General features: G+C 41.9%; 3 protein-coding genes across 5 annotated transcripts in view; 2 read left to right on the top strand and 1 right to left on the bottom strand.

The window, feature by feature from the left end:
* dnah5 (dynein, axonemal, heavy chain 5) overlaps positions 1–631 on the top strand; it is a 53,719-nt gene extending 53,088 nt beyond the window's left edge. For both annotated transcript variants that reach the window (XM_061675232.1, XM_061675231.1), the window contains one exon: positions 141–631. In XM_061675232.1, the coding sequence (XP_061531216.1) occupies positions 141–266 (126 nt within the window). In that variant the 3' untranslated portion in view covers positions 267–631. The remainder of the gene's footprint in view (positions 1–140) is intronic.
* On the top strand, positions 442–17,596 carry LOC133401960 (dynein axonemal heavy chain 5-like). The gene is given in 16 exon segments (XM_061675493.1): positions 442–468; positions 551–689; positions 1,132–1,246; positions 3,019–3,209; positions 4,017–4,138; positions 6,554–6,703; positions 7,870–8,115; positions 8,257–8,349; positions 8,351–8,477; positions 9,622–9,827; positions 10,224–10,427; positions 12,072–12,287; positions 13,077–13,289; positions 15,117–15,269; positions 16,312–16,543; positions 16,658–17,596. Coding segments are annotated over 16 exon segments (2,586 nt in total). The 3' UTR covers positions 16,810–17,596.
* adcy2a (adenylate cyclase 2a) overlaps positions 16,695–27,882 on the bottom strand; it is a 33,289-nt gene continuing 22,101 nt past the window's right edge. Inside the window, exons 18-25 of one of the 2 annotated variants that reach the window (XM_061675233.1) lie at positions 27,634–27,818; positions 25,258–25,342; positions 22,803–22,961; positions 21,753–21,899; positions 21,396–21,506; positions 21,197–21,311; positions 19,824–19,948; positions 16,695–18,193 (exon numbers count right to left, since the gene is read on the bottom strand). In XM_061675233.1, the coding sequence (XP_061531217.1) occupies positions 18,041–18,193; positions 19,824–19,948; positions 21,197–21,311; positions 21,396–21,506; positions 21,753–21,899; positions 22,803–22,961; positions 25,258–25,342; positions 27,634–27,818 (1,080 nt within the window). In that variant the 3' untranslated portion in view covers positions 16,695–18,040. Of the gene's footprint in view, positions 18,194–19,823; positions 19,949–21,196; positions 21,312–21,395; positions 21,507–21,752; positions 21,900–22,802; positions 22,962–25,257; positions 25,343–27,633; positions 27,819–27,882 lie in introns of those variants that run through there. The other variant, XM_061675235.1, reaches the window with a different exon arrangement.

The following is a 27,882-nucleotide window of genomic DNA, read 5'->3' as shown; positions in this document are numbered from 1 at the left end:
AACAAAGGGAGTTAACGTGTGTCACATTTTATTCAGACAACTGAGATCGTTCGTTTTAACGTAACTTAAAAACCGGTGTGCAGATTTCATCAATCCACTATACATGTACAGTATGTGAGATCCGTGTTTCATGCCATCAGGAACTGGAAAAGGAAAGGACAGATCTCTTAGAAGATGTTACATCTAACAAGCGGAAGATGAAGGAGCTTGAAGACAACCTCCTCTGCCGACTGACCAGCACACAGGAAAGGACATCCACTCCATGACAACCCGTAGCAGCAGACAACAGTTGAAAAGCCACCCTAGAACAGAAACCCAAATCCATGCAGTTTTTGTGTGCTTACAATAGATCCACATCAATATTGTGAGAAACATAACAACAAATGATTGAGATGAATTGTTCCTTTTTAAACGGACATTTTTGCAAGGTTGCTGAAGGAAATGGCATGTGTTCCTTGTACAGTTACGGTTTGTTACGATAGCAATTCCATGTTTACGCTTTCATTGTTTTCCTGACTTTCTCTCATGAATCGTCTCTTTCTCTTTGTAGGGCTCGCTCGTGGATGATGAAAGTCTGATTGCTGTTCTTGCCACCACCAAGTGCACAGCTGAAGAGGTCAATCAGAAACTGCAGATTGCAGCTGACACCCAGGTTCAAATCAATGCTGCCAGGGAGGAGTATCGACCTGGTAGGTCACAGCAGTTTACATCAATTGAGGCAACGTTTCTCCCCTGTCACTGAATGTGTTCCAGACAGTTTTTGCCCATCCATTGTCTATACCCTTCTTATTTTGTTATACAAGTGAAGGGTCAAATGTAGGGGCAAGAGCTTATCCCAGCCGAGACGAGGTACATCCTGGAGTGATCTCAGGGCTGACACAAGAGACCGCCTGTGCAACCATTCACACCGACAGACAATTGTGTAGCTTCATTTAAAGCTAAGATAATGAACACGTGTGATATTACATGAAGCTGGAACTTTAATTCTGTGAGGCAACGTGACAAAATATATGAATTAACGCTCGGCGTGGAATGCAGTGGTCTTTTAGGAAGACTGATAACATCTCGCATTCCTTAAACAGAAGCTGCAATTTATCCTGTACTGATGACGTAACGTCTGTCTGTTTTCAGTGGCCACCAGGGGCAGCATCTTGTATTTCCTCATCACAGAAATGAGCATGGTGAATGTCATGTATCAGACTTCCCTTAGGCAGTTCCTGGGACTTTTTGACCTTTCCCTGGCGAGGTGAGAACCCGCCACAATTCTCCATCGTAACCTATCGTTCACTGATTTTAGTAATAACTGTTCCCATCTTCAATTTGAAAAGTCTTTTTTTTTTTTTAGGTTTAGCAGTCTTTGAGATTCTCTTTTTATGGTTTGGATCCAATCCAACTTTTGTTAGCCCAGATTCTCAAACTCAATAAGGGATTAGTTTGCTATATTGCCACTGGCATTTCTGCACTATTTAGAAGGCGCAACAGAAATGATGTATCAGCCTTTTGAAAATGCGGTTTCCAAAAATAGCGTAACGATCACAGGCAGTTCATTGGTTATAATTCTTTCTTTTCTTTTCTTAAACTGACAAATCTAATTTGGGACGAGACTAAAATCCTCAAATTCTGTCTTACTTTCTTCCCAGTGATTACAATTGGTATAAAACATGCCTTTTGAAAGCAAGATTACCATATAAGTAATAATAGATAAAACATTTACAAAGAAATGCCAAACACAGAAAAATACAATAACCAAGGAATTTCAGACAATTTTAAATAACAATTCCTGACAAAGATGTTGACAAGTCTGACAGGCAGATGTATGTAATCACCCATCCGTTTTCTATAGCGCTTGTCCTCATTAGGATGATTACCCACCCCCGACTGGTTGCCAGTCAATCGCAGGGCACACATTAAAACAATCATCCCCACTCAAATTCATTCACACCTGCGGACAATGAAAAGTCTCCAAATTGACCTACCGTGCATTATTTCTGGAATGTGGGAAGAAGCTGGAGAACCGGCAGCACATGCACACTCCACACAGGAAGGCGAGAGCCAAGATTCGAACCCAGAACCTCAGACCTGTGAGGTAGATCTGCGAACAACTCGGTCACCATTCTGTCCATTATTGTGAACTGTAATAATAATAATAATAATAATAATAATAATAATAATAACAAGAGAAGTATTTGTACTGTGCATTAAGGTGCAGGTGAGGAAGTGGCATGAGTCAGTCATGTGCGTCATGGACTCCAAAAAGGATTGAGTCTAACATTGTTGACTTATTTGTAGATTTAATTTCTCCTCTCATCTTCTGTCAACTCTGACAAATGGTGAGGAAATGGAGCCCCCCGCTGTGCCCGGTGGCTGGGCCATGATGTCTCTGGGTTCTTTGTCTTCTATTCGGCAGTGATGAGGTGTCTTATTCAGGGCCATGGAAGACACGCGGGGCTTTGTGAATGGTTATCAATACTGGTTATCAACAATGACCCCCTCCACTGCGCTTTTTCAATATCTGTGTTGTAAACGTTTGAAAGATTCCATACCTTTTCTTCTTGTTATAAAGCATGTATGTCCTTTAGCTTTTCAAGTGAAAATGAACATTTCCTGAGAAGCTCGTGGGCTTTCTTTCCTGGGTCATCGTTTGTGATTTCTACAAAAGGGTAGCTCTTTCTAATTCTAACTATTAATTCTAACTAAGACAAATTATTTTACTGTGGTTTTTGCTCCTTTGGGTATACAGGTCTTTATCAGGTGTCAAAAACATCATTAAGTGTGTTTGTTTTTTTCCCCTCATACCACCAAATGTTACTTATTTTACTAAAATTATTTCTCACAACAATCACCAACACCAAACATCAGCGAAAGGAAGAGTGAAAGATCTTGTCAGGATTCCATGTGATCAGCATGTGGCAAATACTGCGTGGGGTTTGTTTAGCAATTTGTCAGCATGATCCTATTGACTATTATAATGACGTTACCTTCTTTGTATTTTAATATGCAGTATTTTTGTGGAACCAGGTCCTTCAAAAGTCCCATCACCAGCAAGCGTATCGCCAACATTATAGAGTTCATGACCTTCGAGGTGTACACGTACGCAGCACGGGGCTTGTACGAGAAGCACAAGTTTCTCTTTACGCTGCTCTTGACTCTGAAGATCGACATGCAATGCAGCAGAGTCAAGCACGAGGAGTTTCTCACGCTTATTAAAGGTGAAAGACACTCATGTGAGCAAATCATTTAAATGCCCACGTATGTTTTCCACTTAAGGGGAAAGTGTTGGATTGCTGTTTTAAAGCCAGCTGGGTGCTTTTGCCTATCTGTAGGATAGATTGCATTGCATAATTGTATTGTCAGAAAATGCCCAAACACACGCGCACGCATGACATAATTAACGGTTAAGTCATAAACAGGGGAGAGTCTGTCACAGCCGAAAGAACAATGTGAAGCTTAGGATGTGAAGCGTTTCTTTACAAAGTGACATCGCCTGCGGGTACTGTTTTCAAGGAGTCAAGGATTTTAATTGTCATACCAACACACACATTTACCTGCACTGCAATATGGATTTGACTGAAATCCTATTTAGTCCCGTAATATAATTGCTCGGAGTAGATCTGAAATATAGATGCTGGCCCTGCTGCGAACCCCGTCTCCATGGTGCCAGTTTGCAACAGGTAAAGACGGCAACTGTGAAAAGAGCCACAAGGCTCCTTGACAAGGTTAAACTGGAATGATAATTACGTTATGTTTATGTATAGGATACATTTAGTGGCCGTCTAAAGACATAGAAAACATATTGGCACCAAAGCCAACTGCTCCTCAGTGCAGGAATAAAATTAAAAAAATAAAATAAAACTACTTTAAAGGCCAAAGCTTACACAGTCAGCCACAAAAAAACACACTTTCAAGCAGTGTGATGTTTAGGGTTTTGGTTGCTCATTTTGACTGTAAGCGAGCAAAGGTTTGAAATGAAACTTATCACGACACGATGCATTTTTGTGTCTTTGTGCCACGTTCAGGAGGTGCATCACTGGACCTGAAGGCGTGCCCTCCAAAAGCAGCAAAATGGATACTTGATATAACCTGGCTCAATCTTGTGGCACTCAGCAAACTCTGGGAGTTCTCGGATGTACTGGAACAGGTAAAGCACACACTTCCCTGGGTCCCTATGGAGATTTGCCAAATATGTTATTTTGCCCTTAGAAGCCTGTCAATGTCAAGTGTCACTTTCACACTCACACACATACACACCATAGGATAATGTTCACACACACATACACACACACACACACACACACACTTATGGGTGACTGACAGCCAGGTAAGGTAGCGCCCTTATGGAGTGAGAAAGTCAGTGCTCTGTAAAATGAGCTTAGGTGGAAGAAACTTCAATTAGTTTTTGAAAACCATCTGAAAACACACACACGCACAAACACACAAACATGCACGCGTGTACTCCTGACTTGATGATTAACTAGATTTCTAGATTGCGCTGTCCGCCTCTCCACAGAGAGAGAGAGAGAGAGAGAGAGAGAGAGAGAGAGAGAGAGAGAGAGAGAGAGAGAGAGAGAGAAGAGAAAGAGAGAGAGAGAGAGAGAGAGAGAGAGAGCAAACAATCCGAGGCACTATCGGACTCCAAACACAACAATTACAAACACACTGTAGCAATTGTAAAACTTCACTTTAGGTCCACAGCTGTCGTACTTGAAAAGACAATTTTATCGAGTAATTTCAACCGAGAACTGGCAAACAACAACAAAAATGCAATATATATTTAGTTCACCACAGCTGGGAAAACATAAACTGATGAGCCATGACCCATAAATACATTGATGGTTGATATTTTACTTAAAGTAAAATAGGAAATGTCCACTAAATCCAAGGTCCGGTTCCCTGCTTGAGCTTGATTTCCCCTTTGAATGCGTTTCCCGCGTGCATGCAAAAAAGAGATTACTGTACCAGGCTTGTTGATGTCAACAGCAGAATATTTGCATACGTTGTGCTTTTGTAGAACATCGTGGGAACTAGGGGTGTTTACATGGAATCAATACTTAGTACTTTCCGAGCAATTTTCTGGGACGTCATTGATTGTCAATTCACAACTTCATATTTACTGTGTAACATGATACCTTGACTTACAAGGACCCAATTCACAAGTATTTGGAGTTACAAGCCACAGCCTTGCTTTATTTCGAGAGCTTGCCTTTAAATAAATATGTATAAAATATATATTTATATATATATAAAATATAAATAAACAAATAAATATGCCTTTATTTGCGTGAAGTCAAAAGAAACAGTTGTAGATGCACTTTAAACTGTTTATCCAATGGGACAATCAGTCAGACACCAATATACAAAACAAAATACACTTGCATTGAGCGATGCTAATGCTATGTTCACAATGCAGGTCAATTCCGCCCAATGTGACATGTATCGATTTTTTTCGCGTCTACATGAACAGTACAATTCAGATTATTATTTTTTTCATCTGACCCAGGCCTCTTTCGTATGTAGATAGAAATGGGATATGTATCTCATGCGCAGTTCGCGCTCATGTGACGTATATCTCATCAAAAGGTGACATACGTCACAATTGTTCGACAAAACAGATGCCACAAATGCAACGGCGGACGAAGGAGTAGAAAACAGTCAGTGGCGATGAGAAGATGCATTAGAACTGGTAAATATATGGCGGTCCTGTCACACAAATGCATCATGAGACTCACACGCGTATTTACTTCCATAAACAGACGGGGGCTCGTGTTTTGTGTCGCATGCGCAACTTGACGTCGGCTTTTGTGCACATGCGTGTGACGCAGAGGCGGTCCTGGCTATTTATGTTCAAGACAGCTGTTAGAAGTGCAGGTGCCATGTGCGCCGACCGTCAATTGCGCACATCCGGCCCCCACTGGTGTGACGTCACTGACTCATTGCGTCCACAGTCAAAGTTTGTTTTTGTAATGTGAACAACTACACAAAAGGATCAGATTGAACAAAATAGCGGAATGGGGCCTCATTTCCTGCAGTGTGAATGGAGCCCAACATTGAACTAACTGAGTGGTAAAAGGCCAATCTGAATGGGTTGAATGGGCTGGAACCGATTCAATGGCATTTCAATTCGTTTGACTGTGGAAACAAAGTTTTCTGAGTCGGAATCCTAAAATGGATTTGATGTCCAAGTAAACTGAGTTTTAAGCTTAGTCACAGAACTAATTAAACTCCTCAGGTACCATAGTACAAAGATCACGTAAGCAATATTTATAGAGGATTTTGTCACTGCATACTTGGAAAAGAGAAGCTAACTAGTAGCAAAACATGGTGCAGAAAGGCCCATGTTCATCATGTTCCCAAAACACATTAGGACAATTTGGACAATTAGTGTCATGTTTTGAGGAGTACACATGGAATATATTTCATCATTTAATAGAAACTTAAGATAGCTCTTGTCTTCGTTTTTTATGCTAATGTCTGATCATTTGAGCAATCAGGTTAAAATTTGAGATCAAATGTTTGCTGTTTCTCATGTGTCTAACTTTTAACACTTTGTTCACAGATAAGTCGCAGTGAGAAGCAGTGGAAGTTGTGGTTTGATAAGGAAGCACCAGAGGAGGACAAGATTCCAAACTCCTACGATCAGACACTCGACTGTTTTAGGCGCCTGCTTCTTATTCGCTGCTGGTGTCCCGACCGAACCATTGCACAGGTTAGAAATTACACAATCGTGATGGTTGCTTTCGTACGATATCCTGATTGGTTCAGTCCACCGTCTAACGTAACGATGGGCAAAATTCTGGGCTGTACGCTTCGAAATAAAAGTTAAATAAACACCACTAACATAATAGATATGAACAATAGGTAGATACGACACGCCCCTTTGAGTTGCGTGCCGACAGCGAGGCAAAGCTAATGTCGGCGGCGCATTCCATGTTTGTGGACATCATGAAAAGTAAAATAAGGATGCCTGCACGTTGTGCTGCAAATGGTTAGCACACAACACTGTTCTGCATATAATCACAACAAGAAAACAAGGAATAACCTTTCACAGTTAAACATATGTTGTGGGCGTTTTTTCCAAATGTTCAGAGTTGATAGAACACGCTTTGACATTGACAAAAAAAGGAAACCTCATGAAAACCAGTTGAGAAATGAGCTAGTTATAATTTTTTTTCCCCAATGTCCTTCCATGCATTGCCTTTAATGGGGATGTCGCCCCCACCAACATGGCCGTATGCACGTCGCTTCGCCGGGCTGCTTCAGCACGCTGACTTTGTTAGCCTTCTCTTCATATCTGTGACCAACACTATTGGCCCCAGAGAACTGCTGGTCCATCGGGCAATTTTCGTTGCGCTTTCTTGTCAGGCCAGCCCTGGGAGACGGATAGGTCTCTTTAAATGAGACAACAAAGTATTGGCAGATGCTCAATTGAAAACACAGCCCATGGCTGAACATTAAATCAAAATGTGTTTTTTTTTTAGATGTATCTAAAAATCTCATAATTTACACGAATATCTCTCCTGGTCAAAGCTTTCCAATAAATGAGGACAGATGGGCCATTTGTCTTTCAGGGGCTTTCTGAGCCTGAGTAGCTGCAGTGGCTAATGGACATTTACTTTTCTCCTGATATATTGTTTTGTTGCGTGATGATGCTTTTAAGCCTGAAATCTTTGTTGCAGTCACAAACAGTGGTATGGCTGCTCTTGTCTGAGCGCTAAAAAGCAAGATTGACTCTTTACTGGAAAGGAAGTAAAGGAAGACCTTAAACCTTTCATTCAGTAACCAGACTTGCAGAAAGTAAAACATTGCTGTTTCGCTTTTTCTGAACGTATCATCGCTTAATTTCTCTCACATCACTCTGATCCTCTCCTGCAGGCCCGTAAATACATAATGGATGCAATGGGGGAGAAGTACACTGAAGGGGCCGTTCTCGACTTGGAAAAAACTTGGGTGGAATCAGACGCGCGAACGCCTCTGATCTGTTTCTTGTCGATGGGTTCTGACCCAACGAACTCTATCATTGCTTTGGGGAAACGACTGAAGATTGAGACACGATATGTCTCCATGGGACAAGGACAAGAGGTCCATGCCCGTAAACTTCTGCAGCAGAACATGGCTAATGTAAGTGTGTGATAAGCGGTGGAACTAGACCGTTTGCCCGAAAATGTATTCCTCTTGAAGCTCATCATCGTTACAGATATTCTTTCAAAGCATGTCTTTTGGACTCTTGGTTACATCTGATTCAATATTCATTGTTTTCAGGGTGGCTGGGCCTTACTTCAGAACTGCCACCTGGGTCTGGACTTCATGGACGAGCTAATGGACATAATAACAGAGACAGACTTTGTCCATGACACGTTTTCGCCTGTGGATGACCACTGAGGTCCACAGACACTTCCCCATCACCCTTCTCCAAATGTCCATCAAGTTCACAAATGAGCCACCGCAGGGCTTGAAGGCGGGGCTTAAAAGGACCTATGGAGGTACGCTAGTGTGGTTTGTTTCCAGTCAGAAACATTATAGGAACATGGCTCGTTAAAACCTGAGTTGACCGTGTGGACAGAATTATATGAACACATGGAAATTACACCAATAGGAACTAAAAATTGAACTCTGTACAATATGACAATATTAAAATCCTACAATCAGGTTGCTGATTCAGATCCAACACAAACTCTCAGCTGAGCTGGCAAGAAGGAACAGGTGCACTGTACTCAAAAAGTCATAATGACAACCGGCACTCACACACGGATTAAGCAGGTGTTCAATTAAGCAGGTGTTCAATGTTCAATGTTCAATAAATGCTTCTTCTTATAACAGTACCCGTGGAAGTCAGATGAGCGTTTTAAAATGGCTGTCAACGCCACCAAACTATTGTTCAAGTACAGTGGTACCTTGGCTTACAACTAGCCAAGATGACATGACAAGTTCTTTGTTTATGTTAACTGAAAATCACAATTTACAAATCAAGGCAGCAGAAATGCGGTTGTGCCAGGAATAAAGATTGACACATCCTGACCTCAATCAAGTCTCAAATGTGCAGATAAAGTCATTAAATTACATGCCCTAACACCAACAGCATGCAAGGTTCTTGACATTTTAAATAAGCATGTGACTGTATTGTCTGGAGAGGGAGAAAAAAAAAAAGTTAATATGTATAAACCAGCTGTGTCTGCCTGTGTCAAGCTGGAAGGGATACATGAGTTTCCCAAGGGACAATTGAAAGTTGTGGCGTGCACTTTCCTTCAGCACTTGAGCCCTTGCTTCAGTGGGTAATTTCAATTCTGTATGAGATTGGAAACAAAGCGCATGTAGAATATATTGAACCACATATTTTGCCATATGCCTACAAAGCAATTCTTGTTTTGTGACTTTCCGATAACTGGAGTACTAAATAAGAAACCACTTTTATTTTCCAGAGAATTTTATGATGACCTACTGTTTCAAATCATTCCATCCCACTTTTATCCACCGTGTATGATATCTTTGAGATCTGTGAGCCCCTTCAAATTGCTGGCTAAATCCGCAATAGTAACATATAAGCGTTCTGCTGCTGTAAAGACTTTGTGTCATAACTCCAATTTTACACCTGTAGCTCAATGCATTCATCCATGTTTCCCTCACCAGGCATTAACCAGGACCTTTTAGATGTCAGCAACATGGCCCAGTGGAAGCCAATGTTGTATGCCGTTGCATTTCTCCACAGCACTGTCCAGGAAAGACGAAAGTTTGGCCCTCTGGGATGGAACATTCCTTACGAGTTTAACCAGGCAGACTTTAACGCCACTGTGCAGTTTGTTCAAAACCACCTTGATGACATGGACGTCAAAAAGGTGAGAAAGCTGTGACCGTTAGGAAGAATATTTAGTCGAGCAGAGATGTATTAAAGTTGCAAGTTGCAATAGTTTGTCATCCTACCGCAAAGAAAGTTAACAAAGAGGTCAGTTTGGCAATAAAACGGAATAAGCTGTGGTACAAGAACAAGATGGAGGAAACATTTACAGAACGGATCGCGTATTCAATTTGGCGAGACTAGGAATTGTGATGATGGCTGCTGTGGACATCACTCGGAGTACTAACAGGTGGCAGGCAGCCCAGAATCTCTTCCCCAATGACCTTAAGTCATGTTTTACTTTATGAGAGAGACATTGGAACCCAGGTTAAATCCACCTTCTCCTACTGTTATTCTGAAATTAATCCCAGTGTGGTCGCATGTCAATGTTCCACAGGGTGTGTCATGGACTACAGTGCGATACATGATTGGAGAAATTCAGTACGGAGGCCGCGTGACCGACGACTACGACAAGCGCCTTCTCAACACCTTTGCCAAAGTGTGGTTTAGCGAGGAAATGTTTGGACCTGCATTCAACTTCTACAAAGGCTACAGCATCCCAAAATGTTCCAGTGTGGACCAGTATCTTACATATATCCAGGTATGTGTATTTCATTATTTGTTTGATAAGTTTTGCAGATGTAGGTTTCGACTGTTATGTGTTATACTCCTTTTCCCACCAAATATTTGTGATTTATCTCAGTGTGCTGAAGCGCTGTGGGCAGCTCATGTGCTTGTTTCATTATGATGGATGTTTGTAGCTGCCAGGCTCTGTAAGCTTGTTGTGCTATGATAGAGGATGAAAGAAATCCACTCACAGGTATACTACTGTACGTACATATTTTCTATCAAGACACAAAAGCACGTATTTGTTTGTGCTCATACAAGCATTTGTGTATTTAAATTAATGCAGCAAGACAAGAACAAAGTCATAATTCCCCAACGGCTATAAAGTAACTACAACAAATGGACAAAATGTAATTCTGAACTCCCTCGTCAGCATCTCCCATATAAGCCAGATCCGCTACTCATTTGTGACTTTATTTGAAAGCACAGCAAGATAAAGTTAAGTGCTGTGGTATGTTTTTGAAATGCAATGTTCTGCTTGACAGAGATGACCTCAATCTTCCCCTATGTAACAATTAGAAATGACCCAGAGCTGAAATAATTGTTGTGTGAAAGACCTCAGTGTTTCTCACCATCCACGTTCATTTGTTTGGGATTTGATCCTCGGTCTCCTGTGGTGGCTTGTTCATTTTACTCTGTTACAGAAGGATATTTGGCTTGCCTCAAGCGCACAAAACAAATGAGATTGCAAAAAAAAACACGACTATTGGATGGAAAACTGCCCAATGCAATATTGAAACCTGTAGAGAAAGTTTTTCAACTTTTTCCAGGAATAAATGTGGTCAGAAGAAAATGTTGAACAATTGTGAGCCGAAATCACTTTGAGGTTTAGTGAATTCAAATACAGGAAATAGCGATATTTTAAAAATGAATGCAAGAACCTTTGCACACGTTAAGGAGAGAACACAAGGGATCTGGGACAGAGAAAAGGTTAACATGATGAGTACAAACATGAGGCTTGCTTCAGTTGGCTACCCGGAAACACTGACGACAAAGTCATTTCCATTTCCCCCCGCCCCGATTTTCTCTATGTACTAACGAACAAAGCTGGGCACGGTCGCATTTTATTGTCAGTCCTCAATATACAGTATGTGGAACGTACAGAGGGTCGAAATGACTTGTCCAAGAGGCCACGGTCACAAAAACAGATGAAAGAGCAAGTCTGGAGTCTCCCTTCACCATTGGATCGTAGGTGTTGCGATCGCAGCGTGCATGACGTCACTCTGGGTCGCCACAAGTTCAAAGTAAACAAGCAACGAGCGGCCATTCTTGAGTAACACACATGGAGAAGGAATGTCTCCATTTGCAGCCCCATTTAGCGCCACATCGCTCCACAACTCCTCCGGGCCGCTTTGTCGACGAAGTGAGAAGGAATTCCATACCGGATGCAGCAACGGCTCTGTGAAGCACGACACTGCCGATGTTCTTTCTCCGTTAACTGGCTCGAACATATTCCATGAGGACAACTCATTTGCAAGATACAGTATCATCAAGTCGCACTGTTGCGATAAACTGATGCCTGAGTTTTCTCCAGATTTGTTCACATGTATCTGATCAGAGCAGCTAATCTGAAGGTTATTTCTTTCTTTCTTTTATTTATTTATTTTTTGTCCTTCAGGGTCTTCCATCTTACGACACTCCAGAGGTGTTTGGCCTGCACCCGAATGCAGACATCACCCACCAAAGTAAATTGGCAAAGGACGTATTGGACACAATTCTCAGTATTCAGCCTAAAGATAGCTCATCGGGGGGAGGCGAGACCAGAGAGGCTGTGGTGTCCAGGCTGGCTGACGACATGCTGGAGAAACTGCCCGCAGACTATGTACCTTTTGAAGTAAGCGTGTGTTTGTGTGGTCGTGCGTGTGCGAATGTGCGCGTACTTTTGAATGAGTGTTGTTGGGTGCATGTGTAAAACCCTGAGGGGGAGTGTTTCAGTAGAGCAAAGCATCATGAGTAATTTTCTTCACCTTTCACTGGTAACGTGCTAAGTGGCAGGGTGGCACAGGCAGACGCAGGGGTGGAGTGTGAATCATTTTGTGTGGAAGCGAGCTATGGCCCCCAAAAAGAAAGAGGGATTGTGGATGAAAGCACGAGGCTATTTGTCTTTTGGTACCGATGTCCTATATTACCAGGAGAACCAGTGGAAGACAAGATGCGTCAACAGTGCAAATGCACCACCTTGTTATATGACTGTGCTCCTATTAAATCAAATAATGCCTGTTCAGAATAGCATCGAAGCAGAGAAGCAGAAATATGCTTACATTAGTGCAAATTTGAATAATGAAATGAATTGAAACGGGGGGGGGGGGAGCTGGAACTATTGTAAACATTGTTCATGCAAAAATGGCAGCTACAGTAGGTATTAAAATGCGTATGCGTCATATTGGCCAAGGCTTGTGTGTTTCAGACCAATCAGAACAACAAGCTTATGTAGCACACACCAGCAATCAGACTTGCACATACTGTATGTGTCTTATTCTTACTTAGGCCATATACTCTTAAGTTGCCGTTTTTAAGATTTCAATGTCCAGGCCCAAAAAGCCACCACAACATCTACATATAGGGCCGATGCTGAATAAATGCCACTGTCCATTTTTTTTTGTGGCTAAATAAAATTCACCAGGTGAGAGAACGCCTTCAGAAGATGGGTCCGTTCCAACCAATGAACATCTTCCTGCGTCAGGAGATAGACCGCATGCAGAGGATCATCGTCCTGGTCCGAAACACCCTAACTGAGCTCAAGTTGGCAATCGACGGTACCATCATCATGAACGAGAACCTGCGAGATGCCCTGGACTGCATGTATGATGCACGTATTCCCGAACGCTGGAAGAAGGTCGGTTCAACACAATTCATTGCATGCAGAATGGAATGTCGACGCTTGCTAATAAAGATACATGTATATAGTACAGTAGAGGCGCAACATTGACAAAAATGGTACCATTCCAGATTCCGAGCGGCGCAATTCAGTAGGAAGATTTGTTGGAAAGGATAACAGTAAGATTCTGTATTCTTAAATTGGTTCAGTCAAGTGAGCAGTCCATGCTGTAACTCACGAGTCAGCTTGAATGTACTCCAATTTTCCTGTGACCCTGAAACAGGCTAAGCGGTTTACAAATTGGATGGCGGGACAACTGATTATTTTTGTCTTGGACCGTTAATACAAAGGCCTCATGACCAGCAGTAACATTATCATTAACAACATAATTAAAGGTAATTTGAGCAAATTTGTTATTTAATAAGTGTGTATCAAACTGGTATCCCTTCAGGTTAATCAGTACCCAAGACGTAGCTCTCAGTTTCAAAAAGGTTGGTGACCCCTGAACTGTACTGTTTTATGAGCACAAAAAGCAGCTTCACTTTCAAGGACGGAAACCTGGGTTGGGTCTGGACCCAGAAAGAACTAAATGGTATATGAACATACAATTTTTCAAACGTGATACAAGTCTTTGAGTGGACGCGGCCGAGACATTACGTAAAAGCAAATCATTAAAGTAGCACAAATTAAAAGCGACCAATTAGATCTCAACGTCAGTGTATCGTCAACAGTTTGTCTTCAAACGTCTTTTGATCAGAAATTTGAAGCAAAAAACATTGAAATCGGCAAAGTGTTAACCCTTGCTAACGATTTGTCGATCAATTTGGTCACCTTACTTGTTCATCCTTAATTTTTAGAGCATAGATCACTATGAAAGAGCAATTGCAATTGTTGCTCTCTTGAAGATGAAGTTTGATGGTTTGGGTATTTTGGGATTCAGGCCTTTTGGCTGAGCTGTCCTCCACATAAGCTTCAGCGACAAAGCATAAGCATTTTCACCAAATGAAAAGCTGCAATCTTTAACATGTAAGTTATCCTTACATCGGATCGGTGCGTCTGCAGTGATGCGGACTTTGTATCGGTCCGTTATGGTAAAGAAGGAGCTAAGCCGAAAGGCGAAGCTCTCAATTTACCGGTCGATCTACGTTCCTACCCTCACCTATGGTCACGAGCTGTGGGTCGTGACAGAAAGAACGAGATCCCGGATACAAGCGGCCGAAATGAGTTTCCTCCGCAGGGTGTCCGGGGTCTCTCCCTTAGAGAGAAGGTGAGAAGCTCGGTCATCCGGGAGGATCCCAGAGTAGAGTCGCTGCTCCTCCACATCGAGAGGAGCCAGATGACGTGGCTGGGGCATCTGATTCGAATACCTCCCGGACGCCTCCCCGGTGAGGTATTCCGGGCACGTCCCACCGGGAGGAGACCCCGGGGACGACCCAGGACACGCTGCGGAAACTACCTCCTTCGGCTGGCCTGGGAACGCCTCGGATTCCCCCCGGAAGAGCTGGATGAAGTGGCTGGGGAGAGGGAAGTCTGGGCGACCCTGCTAAAGCTACTGCCCCCGTGACCCGACCCGCATAAGCGGTAGAAAATGGATGGATGGATGGATGGTATCCTTACATTTAGCCACATTTTGGACTTGGTCGGCCTCCTGGCGGGGACCCAGGAATAATAAATTTAATCTGCATTTTTGTTTTTAATCGAAGCCCAAATTCTTAAACCTTTGACTTTGTCGAGTGATGCACAGTGATTCACATTGCGCTGTTTTTCCACGTCTCCCTTTTGTCTTCTCCCTTCTCCCTTTTGTGTCACATTGTTTTAATATTATTGTGTTGTCATCTTCTGAAGGAATCGTGGGCCTCCGGCACTCTGGGGTTCTGGTTTACCGAGTTACTTGAGCGCAACCGGCAGTTTCAGGCTTGGATCTTTGAGGGACGACCAAACTGCTTCTGGATGACCGGCTTCTTCAACCCGCAGGGGTTTCTGACAGCTATGAAACAGGTACATACGCGCAGGATCGGTACCGGAGGGTTTGCAGAGTGAGACGTGGCAAAAAGGCCACCCGTACAAAGAAACGGTCACAGATGAGGGGCGTGGCTCAAGCAAATGACGCAAATGAGGACGACGCAAACATTGTGCACAACACGCCAGTAAGCTTGAAGGACATGTTGGTCCATGGCGTGCATCAAATAATGCCGCCGCTCTCTGGCGGGCGAGGGTAATGTCGTCAGTCTCTTGCCTGCATGTGCTCCTGACGCCTGCCTGCCTGCCTGCCTGCCTGCCTGCCCGGGGCTCGCGGGTCCTGTTGCTGACGGTCCATCATGATGTATGTGATGTATTCGATCATCTTTTGCAACTGCTTTCATCACTTTTACACAAGGCTGTTGGTTTTCATGTGTTTTGGTTGCTTTCGGCCAGAGACTGCTGGGGGTGGGCTTTAATTCTCTGTCTTGCATTTGAAATATGAAAGGTGCTATATAAATAAAGGTTTGAGTGATTGATTAATATCATGCAGGTAATTTGCTGCTAGAACTGGTTTTATACAGCAGTGACTCCATTATATTTCATAAATGGTGATCTTTGATGGGAAACACCGCAGGTGAGGTTTTGTAGGACGAGTGGCCTCAAACTCACAGAGAGGCTTTTGGCTCTGGGTGAAATCCTAACTGAATGCATGTCCATTTATTTCATTTATCAGTTCAAATCTTTCCAGTAAACTCAATAAAGATGTTTATGTCAGAATAATGACTGAAAAGATTCAACTGTCACATTCCTTTTATTCCATTTGCTCTCTTAGCTCACGTTCCGCTCTTTTCAGGTCATATTTGATTGATTTTTCGTTCTGGTGGCACGACAGCTCGTAAACAATTTAGTTGATGGAGTGTACTTCTTTGCGCAACAGTATTTTCATCGGACCTCTGTTACAGCCTTGTTATCCTTGCATTGATTGTCTTGGTGAAACGTGTCATATTTCACCTCTGCCATTCAAGCTGTGACCTTCTGCTCGTATGTTCACCGCGCATTTCTCCCTGATCTCACGCAGGAGATCACCCGGGCCCATAAAGGGTGGGCTCTGGATCGCATGGTGCTTTGCAACGAGGTGACCAAGTGGATGAAGGACGACATCTCGCAGCCCCCTGCCGAGGGAGTGTACGTCTGCGGCCTCCATCTGGAAGGGGCCGGCTGGGATCGCCGCAACTGCAAACTGGTCGACTCCAAACCCAAAGTCCTTTTCGAGATGATGCCCGTAATCCGGATGTATGCAGAGAATAATGGTAAGAGTGTTAGGAATGTCTGAGGGCACAGGGCTAATGCAAACGTTTTCCTCCTTAGGGTCCTCACAGGGATGTACTGTATATTATGTCTTTCCTTTTTCTCAAATGTTGCAGGAATCAAGGACAGCCGCCTGTATTCCTGCCCCGTCTACAAAAAGCCAGTTAGGACAGACGTGAACTACATTGCAGCGGTCGACCTTAAGACCTCAGCGTGTCCAGAACACTGGATCCTGCGAGGCGTGGCGCTCCTCTGTGATGTCAAATGATCACTAATTGACAAAAGTCAACACTTCATTCAATATGCAGCAGAATGGAGCGCCTCAAACAGTGTAAGGGGAATTAGCGCCACACTGACATCAGTGTAAACTGATATTGAACTGATGATCAGATCACATTTGATTTTTGATTTTGTTTTGCAACATGAGATGATCATACATCATGGTGAAGCTATATTAAACCTCATCCAGTTTATTTTCTTTCAAATATGAGTGAAATACATGGAAATATAATGGCCTTTTTAGTTTTTTTTTTTTTTTTTAAAGAAAAATAACAATGGAATCATTTTTTAGTAATATATTCTTTTCTTAAAAAGCACCATGGCACACCACTTATCTATAGCTACCCTGTACACGGATACAAGCAGATACCACACACATCAATCATCTCTACCCATGTTTCTTTTCTCATGCGTGACGTTAAGCTGCTTTCTAACCTCGCGTGTTGTGCAAATAGCCAATTTTGACAAGATGATTCAAGTGCGAAAAGATGGCCCTACATGGATATTTTACAAAATTTATTCATTCAGACATTCAACGCTACGTGAGTCTAAAAAGGTAGGTGTCGTTATAGTCACATATGTGTGTGTGTCTGTCTGAAACTGGAGTCATGCATTACTCCTCTGTAATGTTTGGGAGCCTTGATTTTCATAAAAGACCATCGTGGCCTGTATCATTCAATTAAAACGCAAGTCAAATCTTGTCATTGTCATCGGTCACGCTGAGCTGAAGTTATTTTCCATGCAGAACAAAAGGCTTTCTCGCTGGTCTCCACATACCCTCGCATTGCACATCAGCTCTAATCCAAATTGTCATGTGTAAAGCCAATGGAATACAGTCCGTTTTTTTTTTTTTTTTTTTATTGATCATCTACTGCAGCAATAAGCTCGTTGAAGCCTGCCAGAATTGAGTCGGAGTACTTTTGGGATTGTTTTTGACGCAGAACGGCTTGGCTGGCCCGATTCATGCCCCTTTGGCTTTCCTAATCCAACAATGAAATTATGATAGATTTCATGGTTTTATTTCATACTGGCTGTACGGTACATGCTACACTTTACATCAAAGTGACAAATGAAAACTACAGCTGTGGCAAGGCAACAAGAACTTTTTTTTGGTCCCCCCCCCACCCTAAACCGCAATTTTTTTTTTCACCGCCACTAAAAAGTCTCCAACCTGATATCAGTGTTGGCTCTGCAGCCAAAATAATAATTCAACTCAAATCTCACGACATCATATTCCCTTGAGACAGTGAGCGGGTCATTTCTGTGTGAACAAAGTACGTCTTGAGCTCTCCTTTGCCCTTGACGTTGATGATGCCTCGACAGGAGCACATGTAGCCCAGCGTCAAGAGGATGCGGCTTGTCTCCTCTGTCACCTGTAGAAAAAACAAATTGGACAATCAACTCAAATTTGGGATTTTCCTCACCATCTCACGAGTGCTAATAAATGAGACTTGCTCTTTATTTAAATGTTTTCTTCAACTAGAGCCAATGACAAGGAATCTCACCAGACCTTTTCTGGATTATCGCAAGCCTTTCATTAGATGAGTGGATGACGGCATTAAGTGGAGTTTATCTTTACTTACTGCGGTGTAAATAAATGTGTTAATCAAGCTTTTGGCTAAAATTTTGTGAATTTAAGTCTGAGATATGATTTTGCCAAGTAGTGAGATCTGTTATAAAATTCAAAAGATGTTCCAAAAAGATGTGTTATAGGTCGTCGGACACAAGACTACAAATACGTCGTATCCTGGTGGGACGCAATTCTCAAGTTTTCACCTGCGCACCTTTACAGAACAAGTGGTTCGCTGCTTTATATTCACTTCCACATTGAGAACCAATAAAAGAGCTGAATCAAAAAATGCCTTTACAATGTTAACAGTGGTCAGTTTGGACTGAAACAGATCACTCAATTTGAAGTATAATTATTATTGTAGCTGTAGATTGCAGGGGTGAGCCAAACTAATTCAGCCTAAAAATGTAGAAATTTCACTCAGGGAAAAAAACAACATAATAATACTGTATGTAAATGCTAGCACAACAATATGTTGGCTAGTTAAGAACTTTTGAACATTAGTTGTACACAACTTTATGCTCACACATCTGGATTTTCCTATAAAAAGAGACTTTCTGAATAAACCATGACCTGGATGGCTGAGAAATGTGAGTTTGTGAATTACATTTACACAGGGTATGAAATATGACTCAACCCTCCTGAATATTGTTGTATCGTTGCAAATGTATACCGTATATTCTTGATGCGCAAAGGTTCTGCCGTTACATTGCGCAGCATTCAAGTTTTTTTGAGGAATGTGCAGGCTGTGAAGGAGGACTGACAAAAGGGAAAAAAAAAAAAAAAACATCTCAGTTTATCAGTGTTTAGGCACGGCGCAAATAAAAATAGCGGCGAACATCACATGGTTGCTGCCATAAATAGATTGTCTAGCAGGAATAATAGTTTTATCTTTGACGCATCTGTTCTGTCATTAAAAATGTCAACAGTGACAAATGAAATGGTGGTGCTCGGGAAGAAGCGAATACAGTAGGAGAGAAGCACTCAATTTGATTTGTCCTTGAGAGCCGCACAGATAAGAGTTAATGATGTTTTTTTTCTTTTCAATACATTTAGTTTTGTTCGCTCGCTTTTACCAAGTTTTTTTTTACCAAGCATTATCGCTGACCTTATACAGTAGGCTATGGCAAAAAGTCACAACATTTAGTGTTAAAATACCTTTCCCTGTACATGTCCTTCTGGGGTCAAAAAAAAAAAAGGTAACACATATGCTAGCACATGGTGAGTCGCAAACTTTTTGGAGCGGCCAAACGATGCATAATAAGAAAATGGGATTTGAAAGAGGTGATTTGAAAGTTGGTTCTGGAAGTAGAACTGCATTAACTCGGTGTTTATTTGTGGTGGCGTCGTACTCTTGTTAAAGGCCGTAATAGTAATAGTTGATTGCCATCCATGTTGTTCTTTTGTATGACGAAAACATCTCCCTTGCTTGCCTGTATTTTGCCCAGAATCCCCGTGCTGTCCATGCGGCTGGCGACGTTCACTGTGTTGCCCCAGATATCATACTGCGGCTTTTGTGCTCCTATGACTCCAGCAATCACTGGCCCATGGTTGATACCTGCGATTGAACACACAGTCACTATTGGAACATTATCATTGTATATATTCAAACCATTGTCATGAATTGTGCTTTGTCAAAAGCAACACGTTTTGTTCTGTTTTTAAAGTCGAAAGGGCTTGAACGAGCATAAATTCAATACCAAAAGTCAGTGGCATACTGCGTTTTGGTGATGCGGTTATGTTTTGTTACCTTTCTTGCTTCTATTAAATAAAGAAAAGCCTTTTCACCCAAAACTCAATACTTATGTTGGTTGCGTCGTTTGTTGTTTTTTTCGTCTGTTATCATGTAAGCGGCAAGGCGAAAACCAACATTTAGTTTGCACTACAGTGCAATCAGTGGTGGCCGCTCAATAGAGGCCGCAAGGGCGCCGCCCTAACGCTCAGCTGAGTCACGAATAATACAAAAACGTAAGTGATCAAAATGACATATTCTAATAAAACGTGAGTATATATTTTTAGATGAGAAGGACAAATAGTATACAGTTAATGTTGAGTAAAAATGTTTAGTTTATTCTCTGGGGCGCAAACAAGTAACTGTTGAGTCTCATTATATGTTTGACATGTGCAGTCGGTCCTCATACTACACGAACGTTTTGACTTGTTTTAAGTGATTTCATGTGGAACGGGATCTTTCCTTGTAGGACTCTGGAGAGCTAAAGCTTCAAGTCAACAGAAAATAATTGTCGTGTGGACAGAGCTACAGCGGAGGCTAAACATAGCCATGTTGTTTATCCACAACACTGAACCGGTCTGCCAAAACATTTTCCGCAGCAGTGTACAGCATGCGGCGCGTACGTCGGTCTGAGTTCATTTTTAGAGTGGAAATTGATCAGTGGCACACAATGACATTCGTTTATCCTGTTGCAGCAGTAGGTGGGGGACCTCCACCACCGTCTCTGTAAGTCTGGAAACAGCAGGGATGCACTGTCACACACATGCACACTGCTGAGTAAATAGAGCCTCACATGCTGGGATCTTTAGACAGGTTGAAGGTATTGAACTCTTGCTCTATCCGCATGCAGGGAGCTGGGACCTCCCTGCCTGCTTTCCTCTTCTGTTGTCAGGTTGCCACCATAATACACACGCTGTCATGACATTTTTTGTCTTTTTTTGGGGGGGGGGAATCTTTCGCATTATAAGAATGCTTTCTCTCTCGAAAAGGATGGTAAATCAAAAGTGCAGGGAAAAACATTCCATGTTAACAAACTGTTAACTGTAACCAGTATGCTCATTTTCTGGAACGCACCAACTCGGAGTTTGAAGTCATTGAATGAGTGTCTGTTGATAAGATCCAGCTTCCCCACTAAAGCAAATGCAAACTCCACCATGGTCCCAATGTGCAAGTACTGTCTGTCATGTTCCTGGGAAGAGTTTTGAATAACAAAGACAATTAGGATATCATCACTGGGTCAAAAATTATTTTTAAAGCGTGTGCCGATCTTCACCTGTGATGGGTACTCTGGTCCAGGCGAGGCATTGAGCCCTGTAGCAGCCATGTAAGTGCTTCCAATAGTTTTAATCTTTTCCACACCACTGAATTTAGGCTTTGACAATAGCTGGACACATCAATGCACAGAACACACAACATGTCTACTGGTAATACGAAAAGTAACACATGCATGGACGTGGATGGAAACGGAATCCCAGCAGTACTGGAGAAGTGCAGTTCGTGTAGCATTTTCAAAAGAGACATTTTTCTTTTCGTACATCGATGGATGAAAAAAAAACAATTACTATTCACCCTCTATCAGATAAAACCAAACGAAACCTACATACACAGATGGTTTTTGATATTCATTTACCTCATCAAAATCGGCTATGATCTCATTGAGAAGCCGCAGACACTCTAATCCTTCCTTGTTGACATCAGATTCCGTGTAAAACTCTTTAAAGTCTGGAATGGAGGCAAACATGACGCACACCAGATCGTAAGACTGGTGGTACAGATCCTGCCAGACAAAAAGCAAACGTTAAAAGGTGGCTGCAAAAGATATTAACATGCACCTGATGCAGCCAAGACTTCAGACGTGGTGTGCAGATTTTCACATCCGAAATCTTCCGTAATAAAAGGATGGATCCAATGATTGAAACTAATGTGCATAATTACACCAGAAGTGGCATTACTATAAAAAGCACATGCACATAAATCCTGTAAAACATTGTTTATCATTTGCGCAGTGGGAAGCACGCACAGCAGGAGATTGAAGATGAGATTGCGCAGTTAAAATGTGTCTACATAAATGTAATATTTCATCATTTCAGACAGACTGACTAAGGTAATACATAGAAAATTGTTGATTTCTGGTTTTACTACTTTTATCTTTAGCACTTTGACATGATCTTTTAAAAAAGTGCTTTAGAAATTATGATTATTATTATTGAAAAGCAACGTACTGATTTGAGCTTGGCTTCCTGGTTCTTTCTATGACAGAGGCATCGCCCCAATATTTTAAAAAATCTCATCAAGGAGGTTGTTGAGAAGCAACGAGTACCGATTAATATAACCTCTGATCCTGGTCAACATAAATATTTTTCTGAATCTGAAACGGCATACGCAGATTTATAAAATGGGAAAGACCCCACATCTAACATACAAAATCAAAACCCAAAAAAGCGTGTAGTGTACTTGAAGTGACTAACACGGCATACACTTAGCCAATCTGTTCAAGGGAAATCGAGATTGTGGTCCCGGAAATCGAACGTATTTCACGACATAATGTGACCCAATATACTAACGAGATTGACCTGTGCGAGGCAGCGATATTTAGCAGGGCACCCAGATGGCTGAAACATAAAACATTTTGCTAACTTTAGTTGTAGGGAACAAAATTAACAATACTAATCGGTCTAACCTCATTCTTCCAATTCCGTGCCAGGAAGTGCTCCGCGACATGTGCAGGCAGGACGTTCTCCAGCAAGACACGGTTGAGGTTTTCCATAGTTTCGATCTCCTCGCACTCCTTCTTGAACTTGTTCTTCCACAGAAAGTCTAACCTACAGTAATATTCATTCTGTTACAAGAGGACACAGAGGTAAAGAGACTGAAGGTACAATTGTACAGTTTGTTGCCATCAAGAAACAGAGACAAATGACACAATTTGAAAAAAAAAAAAAACAGCAATAAAATATAGCAAAATCTGTAAAGTTGAACATTTCACAGTTGAAAGAATTCAAAAAAAAAAGGCTCACTGAAAACCCAAAGGATTAACTCCATAAATTCTTTCAGAATCAATCTGGGGTTGACCAGTGTCCCAAAGCAGGCTGTGACCTGTGACCTTAGAGGTCGCACTGCATATGCAAGGCATGTCCCTCATTCATCATGTTGAATCACATTTACAGGTACAATATTACTTTCACCTGCAACACAGTTGCAACAACTCAGTAAGTTAGAATACAGTGGACCCCCGCCATTCAAGGAGATAGGGACCGGCCCCGATCGCAAGCAGCGAAAACCCACACATAATTAACGCCCATTATAACAGCATTGAGGAAATTATTTTATGGAAAGCACAACATTTCTTGAATAAGGGGAGATAAACCACTGAAAAGCATTTTCAGGGTTCCCCCCCACCCCCATCCCAAAAAAAAGAATGAAGAATAAACTGTTTAAAAAATCTTCAAATAGGTGAAGCCGCAGGTGCTGAACCACGAATATGCGGGTGTCCACTGGTATTTCTTTTAATAGTAATGTGTTGAAACACCTTCAAAGGCTTTTTGAGCCTTTAAATGGCCGCTAAGTTCTGCTTCAGTAACCTCCACAATTATGGGGTAAACAGTTGATTTGACCGTTGTCCAGAACAGTCAGTGACTCCCTTCCCAAGGTAGGCGAGCCACAAAAAGCTTAGTGCGCAACTGTTATCTGAGCTCTGGATGCTCGTTGAGCAGAAGGGAAGAAAGTGGGAAATAGATGCAAAAGCAACATAGATACGTGCAGCCTTGAGAGGATTGTGTAGCAAAAGCCATTCAATAATTTGTGGAGACTGTATAAGGAGTGGACGGAGACAGGAGTTGGTGCATTCAACTGTGAAATCGACGTGGTTAGAACTTTGGCTCAGTGTCACGTTGCTCGTGCAAAACCACTCCTGAAACATAAACATCGCTCAGTGGTCCTATTTTCAGGTTAAAGCACATTTTGCGCCACATTCCGGGGGAAGAGCGGCGAGCCACACGGTTCACGTGTAAAGTTAGCACATAATCAGTGATGCCACGTCATCTGCAGGTGTTTTCTGAGTTCATCGCAGCTGTTTGCCAGGAAATCTTCCAGCACTTAATGCTTCCTTCTGCTGGCAAGCTTTATCGACATGTTGACTTCATGCACCAGCAGGGCTTGGTACCGGCCTCATCGGCCAAAACTACCAAAAAGTCAACTAAAGTAAATGGCATTGCTATTACTGTGCTTGATTGACCAGCAAACTCACCAGACCTGAACCCCAAAACGGATCTTTGTTTTTTTTTTGCTAAGAGGAAGATAAAACACTCCAGATGAGCTAAAAGCAACCTGATCTTCCAGCAGTGTCACCGCTTGCTGCTCGCTTCCGCGCCACATCCTATTGATCGATCATATATCAGACAGTCGTTCATGCAAAAGGCGCTCCGGCCAACTATTTGACTGCAAACGAAGGAACATGCTGTACTTTTCAAAGGCCAACATTTCTATGTATATATATATAAAAAAATCATTTCGATTGGGTCTTACGTACGTTTAAGACGGCTTATGATCTGTGAGCTAGAATCATCAAAATGATAAGAAATACAATCTGGAACTATTTCACTCTGGGTAGGGAATCTCTATAATAAACCAGTTTCACTTTTTGAATTGAAGGACTAACAGAAATTACGTTTTCCTGTTTGTCAATACGCGAAAGGCAATAATGACAATATTATATTATATTGTAATACAACACTAGGCGAACTCCTTCCAATTTCTACACAAGTAGACAAGACGTGATGAAGAGGATGCATAAACCAAGAAGAAATGAATAATTGAAAGTTGTAAGATGATCTAATGTGGGGGAGAGTGGATGCACACAATTCAATAGAATCATAATGACTTGAAATAAATGGAAGGAGGGGAGGATGATACACAGTAAGCATGAGCCTGAGGAGACATAGAAATTGCACCCCCCCATTAAAATGTCTGAATTTTCACTGAGCTGGGAATAAGGTCATCTGTATCCCACCAAAACATTTATCATCCACTCAAACGCCATCATCGTTACGTGAACGGCAACAGCTAAATATCAGCGGCACGCGGCTTCATTTGGCCTTTCGGTCGCACCGTTCAAACTGTCTTGACCGCTGACTTACCTGCCGGGCAAGCACAAGTAGCGTGATGAAGAAGATGAAGAGTGAGATGGAGCCCATCGTCTTCAGGTCTTTGAGGACTCCTGGCCTTGAAGCGCAGAGAAAAAGACAAGAATGTGTTTTGAGAACGCGAGATGAGATGAAATATAGATTGGAATGTGATCAATGGAAGTAAGTGCGGCAGGGGAGAGGAGCTGCTGTCAAGTAGATGACAGCAATGCGTCGTTTGCTGTGCGGCTCGTCGTCGGTCTGTCACACGATTGCCTAACTGACTGTTTGATTCCAAGCTGTTACTCGATTCAAATTGTGTCATCTGTTCTGCTTTGACAAGAGCTTGTTTACAATTTGCATTCCTCTCGCTGGACTTTTCTAATGCCCAATGTTTTCCCCAAGACAGATAATAAAAGACAGCTAATACGCATAGATCGAGGCCTTGTAATTCACTGCAAGCTCTGATTACTGTCAGAGCGTGTCAGAGGAAAAAGTTGCTTTTCGTGTTTATGAATCAAGAGTGCTTGAATTGCAATTTAGTAGGAAGGAAATGCACTGTCATTAGACATCTAAAATCTACAATTCAACTGATCATTTAATGGAAGTTGTTTTTGCAAGGCCATCTTGTATATTAACGAGCTTTCGGCCTTATCAAGAGCAGACAACAGTTCTGCAGACGAATGTTCATTATCTCGTTCATTATCACGTGAGTTCGTAGCACAGAAAGAGAGAGTGGGTGGAGGAAGTTTGGCAAGAAGGCTGGAGATGTTCGTGTCAAAAGCCCACAGCACGTTTTGTGGGAATATTGTTTGCCTGTTAAGTTTGACCGCTTGCTCGTTCGTTAGCAGCAATTACTTTCATTTCTGCCTAATTGGTTGACTAAGAGCACTGATCCCATCGACACACGACTTCGACATTAGGTTTTACCCCTTTGGAGGTACCAATTGTTTTGTGTTTAATCTACTGTACATATCGCCATGCAAGGCTGTGATGTGAACTTCACACATACCAGGACAAAACTACAAAAGTCAAGTTTTGGGCATGCAATGACGTACTGTAATCAAACTCTGGAGAGTCTGGAAAAACTGTCCTTATCGACAGTATTTGTGGCGCTATTGTAATGTAATGCATGGCCATGTTCAAGTAAATGAACCATAACCATTAACTATTATAGTGAGAAGGATATTTTCCATCAGTGCATGATTACCGCCAGCAGGCATATTTTCAAGCTTTTCACCCAGAAGCTGAGTGTGTTCTGATTCTTTTAAATGTGCATGGCCATTCCGGACTCATTTTCCACTTGAGAGATGCTTATTTTAACCTGTTTGGAAATTTCAAACCCGCCTGTAATGCGCTCGATGTGAGCTATTTTTAAGACAAACTAGATGTAAGTACCATCAAAATGATGGCGCGGAGATGACACACAGAAATATAGCACGTAGAATGTCTCTCTTGCTAACGCCACTTTTCAAATTCAACTGAAGCTGATTTCCATATATTTAAAAAAATATATGGAATGTATGTACTTACATATATATATATATATATATATATATATATATACACAGTCTACAGTACATAGTATATACACAGTATATATATTAGTACTTAGTTATGGCTGTGATTTCATCAGTAATGGGAGTTAAAGTGTTAAAAGTAAACGTTACTAACGGCGTTCACCCCCCCCCCCTCCCAGTAACACTTAGTGTAATCATTTACTTTTTCCATCATGATGAAATCGTTTAATTTCCCAAAATGTGGTGCGTTACTTTCATTCTTATTCAGTCCAATAAAAAGTCATTTATTTAAAGCATCCTTCGATGCTGTTCTACTCTCGGTAACCAGCTGGGTTAAAACCCTCTCAAAAATCAAAATTCATGACAGATTTGAAGCTTTTTCATGAAAGTAATGCAATAATTACGTTCCCAGGGAACTAATTATGTTTATGAAGAAGTAATTTAGTTATTAATAAAAAACATTTTTTTGGGGGGGTATTAGCATCTATAACGATTCCTTTTTTCAGTAATTTGCCCGACACTGGTTTTGTGCAGATAAAGTCGCAAACTCGCATACGTGGTCTTAGTGTAGGAAAGAAATGAAACGTTTGAGGAAAATGTTGACATTGAGAAGAAAACGGGTTACATGCTTCTGACAATATGTGAAGATGAAGGTTGCCTTTCTTTTTTTCATGCAATTTCGACGTAATGGGCTGGAAAGAGACTTTCGAGTGCCGCCACACAGCTTCGCTTCAAGTCGGCGTCACGTCGTACTTTTGCATCACCTTGCACATGCAAAGATCTGCCTTCCCTCACAAATGTTCTTTTTGTTCACCTTTTCAGCACTCTCACTCAAACTCCACAAAAGATGTATGTGTCATCACACACATACCTGTCCAGGCTTTCAGATTTGTACAGGAATCGGCTATATTCATCCAAGAGCGAAGCGTGTGTTTGGAGAATGATGACGTTGTAAACCACCAGGGCTGTCAACATGGTTATCATTTTCAGCTCATAGTTTATCCTCAGGAACACCGAGCAGGAGATCAGGCCCAGAATGCAGCTGTAAATTAAATACTAGACCAGAATTGGAACATATAAAGATACACGTGCCAGCAAAATAACGAGCATCTAATCTAAC

Source organism: Phycodurus eques, chromosome 4 (assembly GCF_024500275.1).
Source record: "Phycodurus eques isolate BA_2022a chromosome 4, UOR_Pequ_1.1, whole genome shotgun sequence".
In the NCBI taxonomy this organism is placed as follows: Eukaryota; Metazoa; Chordata; class Actinopteri; order Syngnathiformes; family Syngnathidae; genus Phycodurus; species Phycodurus eques.
This window is presented reverse-complemented; position numbering and strand designations above follow the sequence as displayed.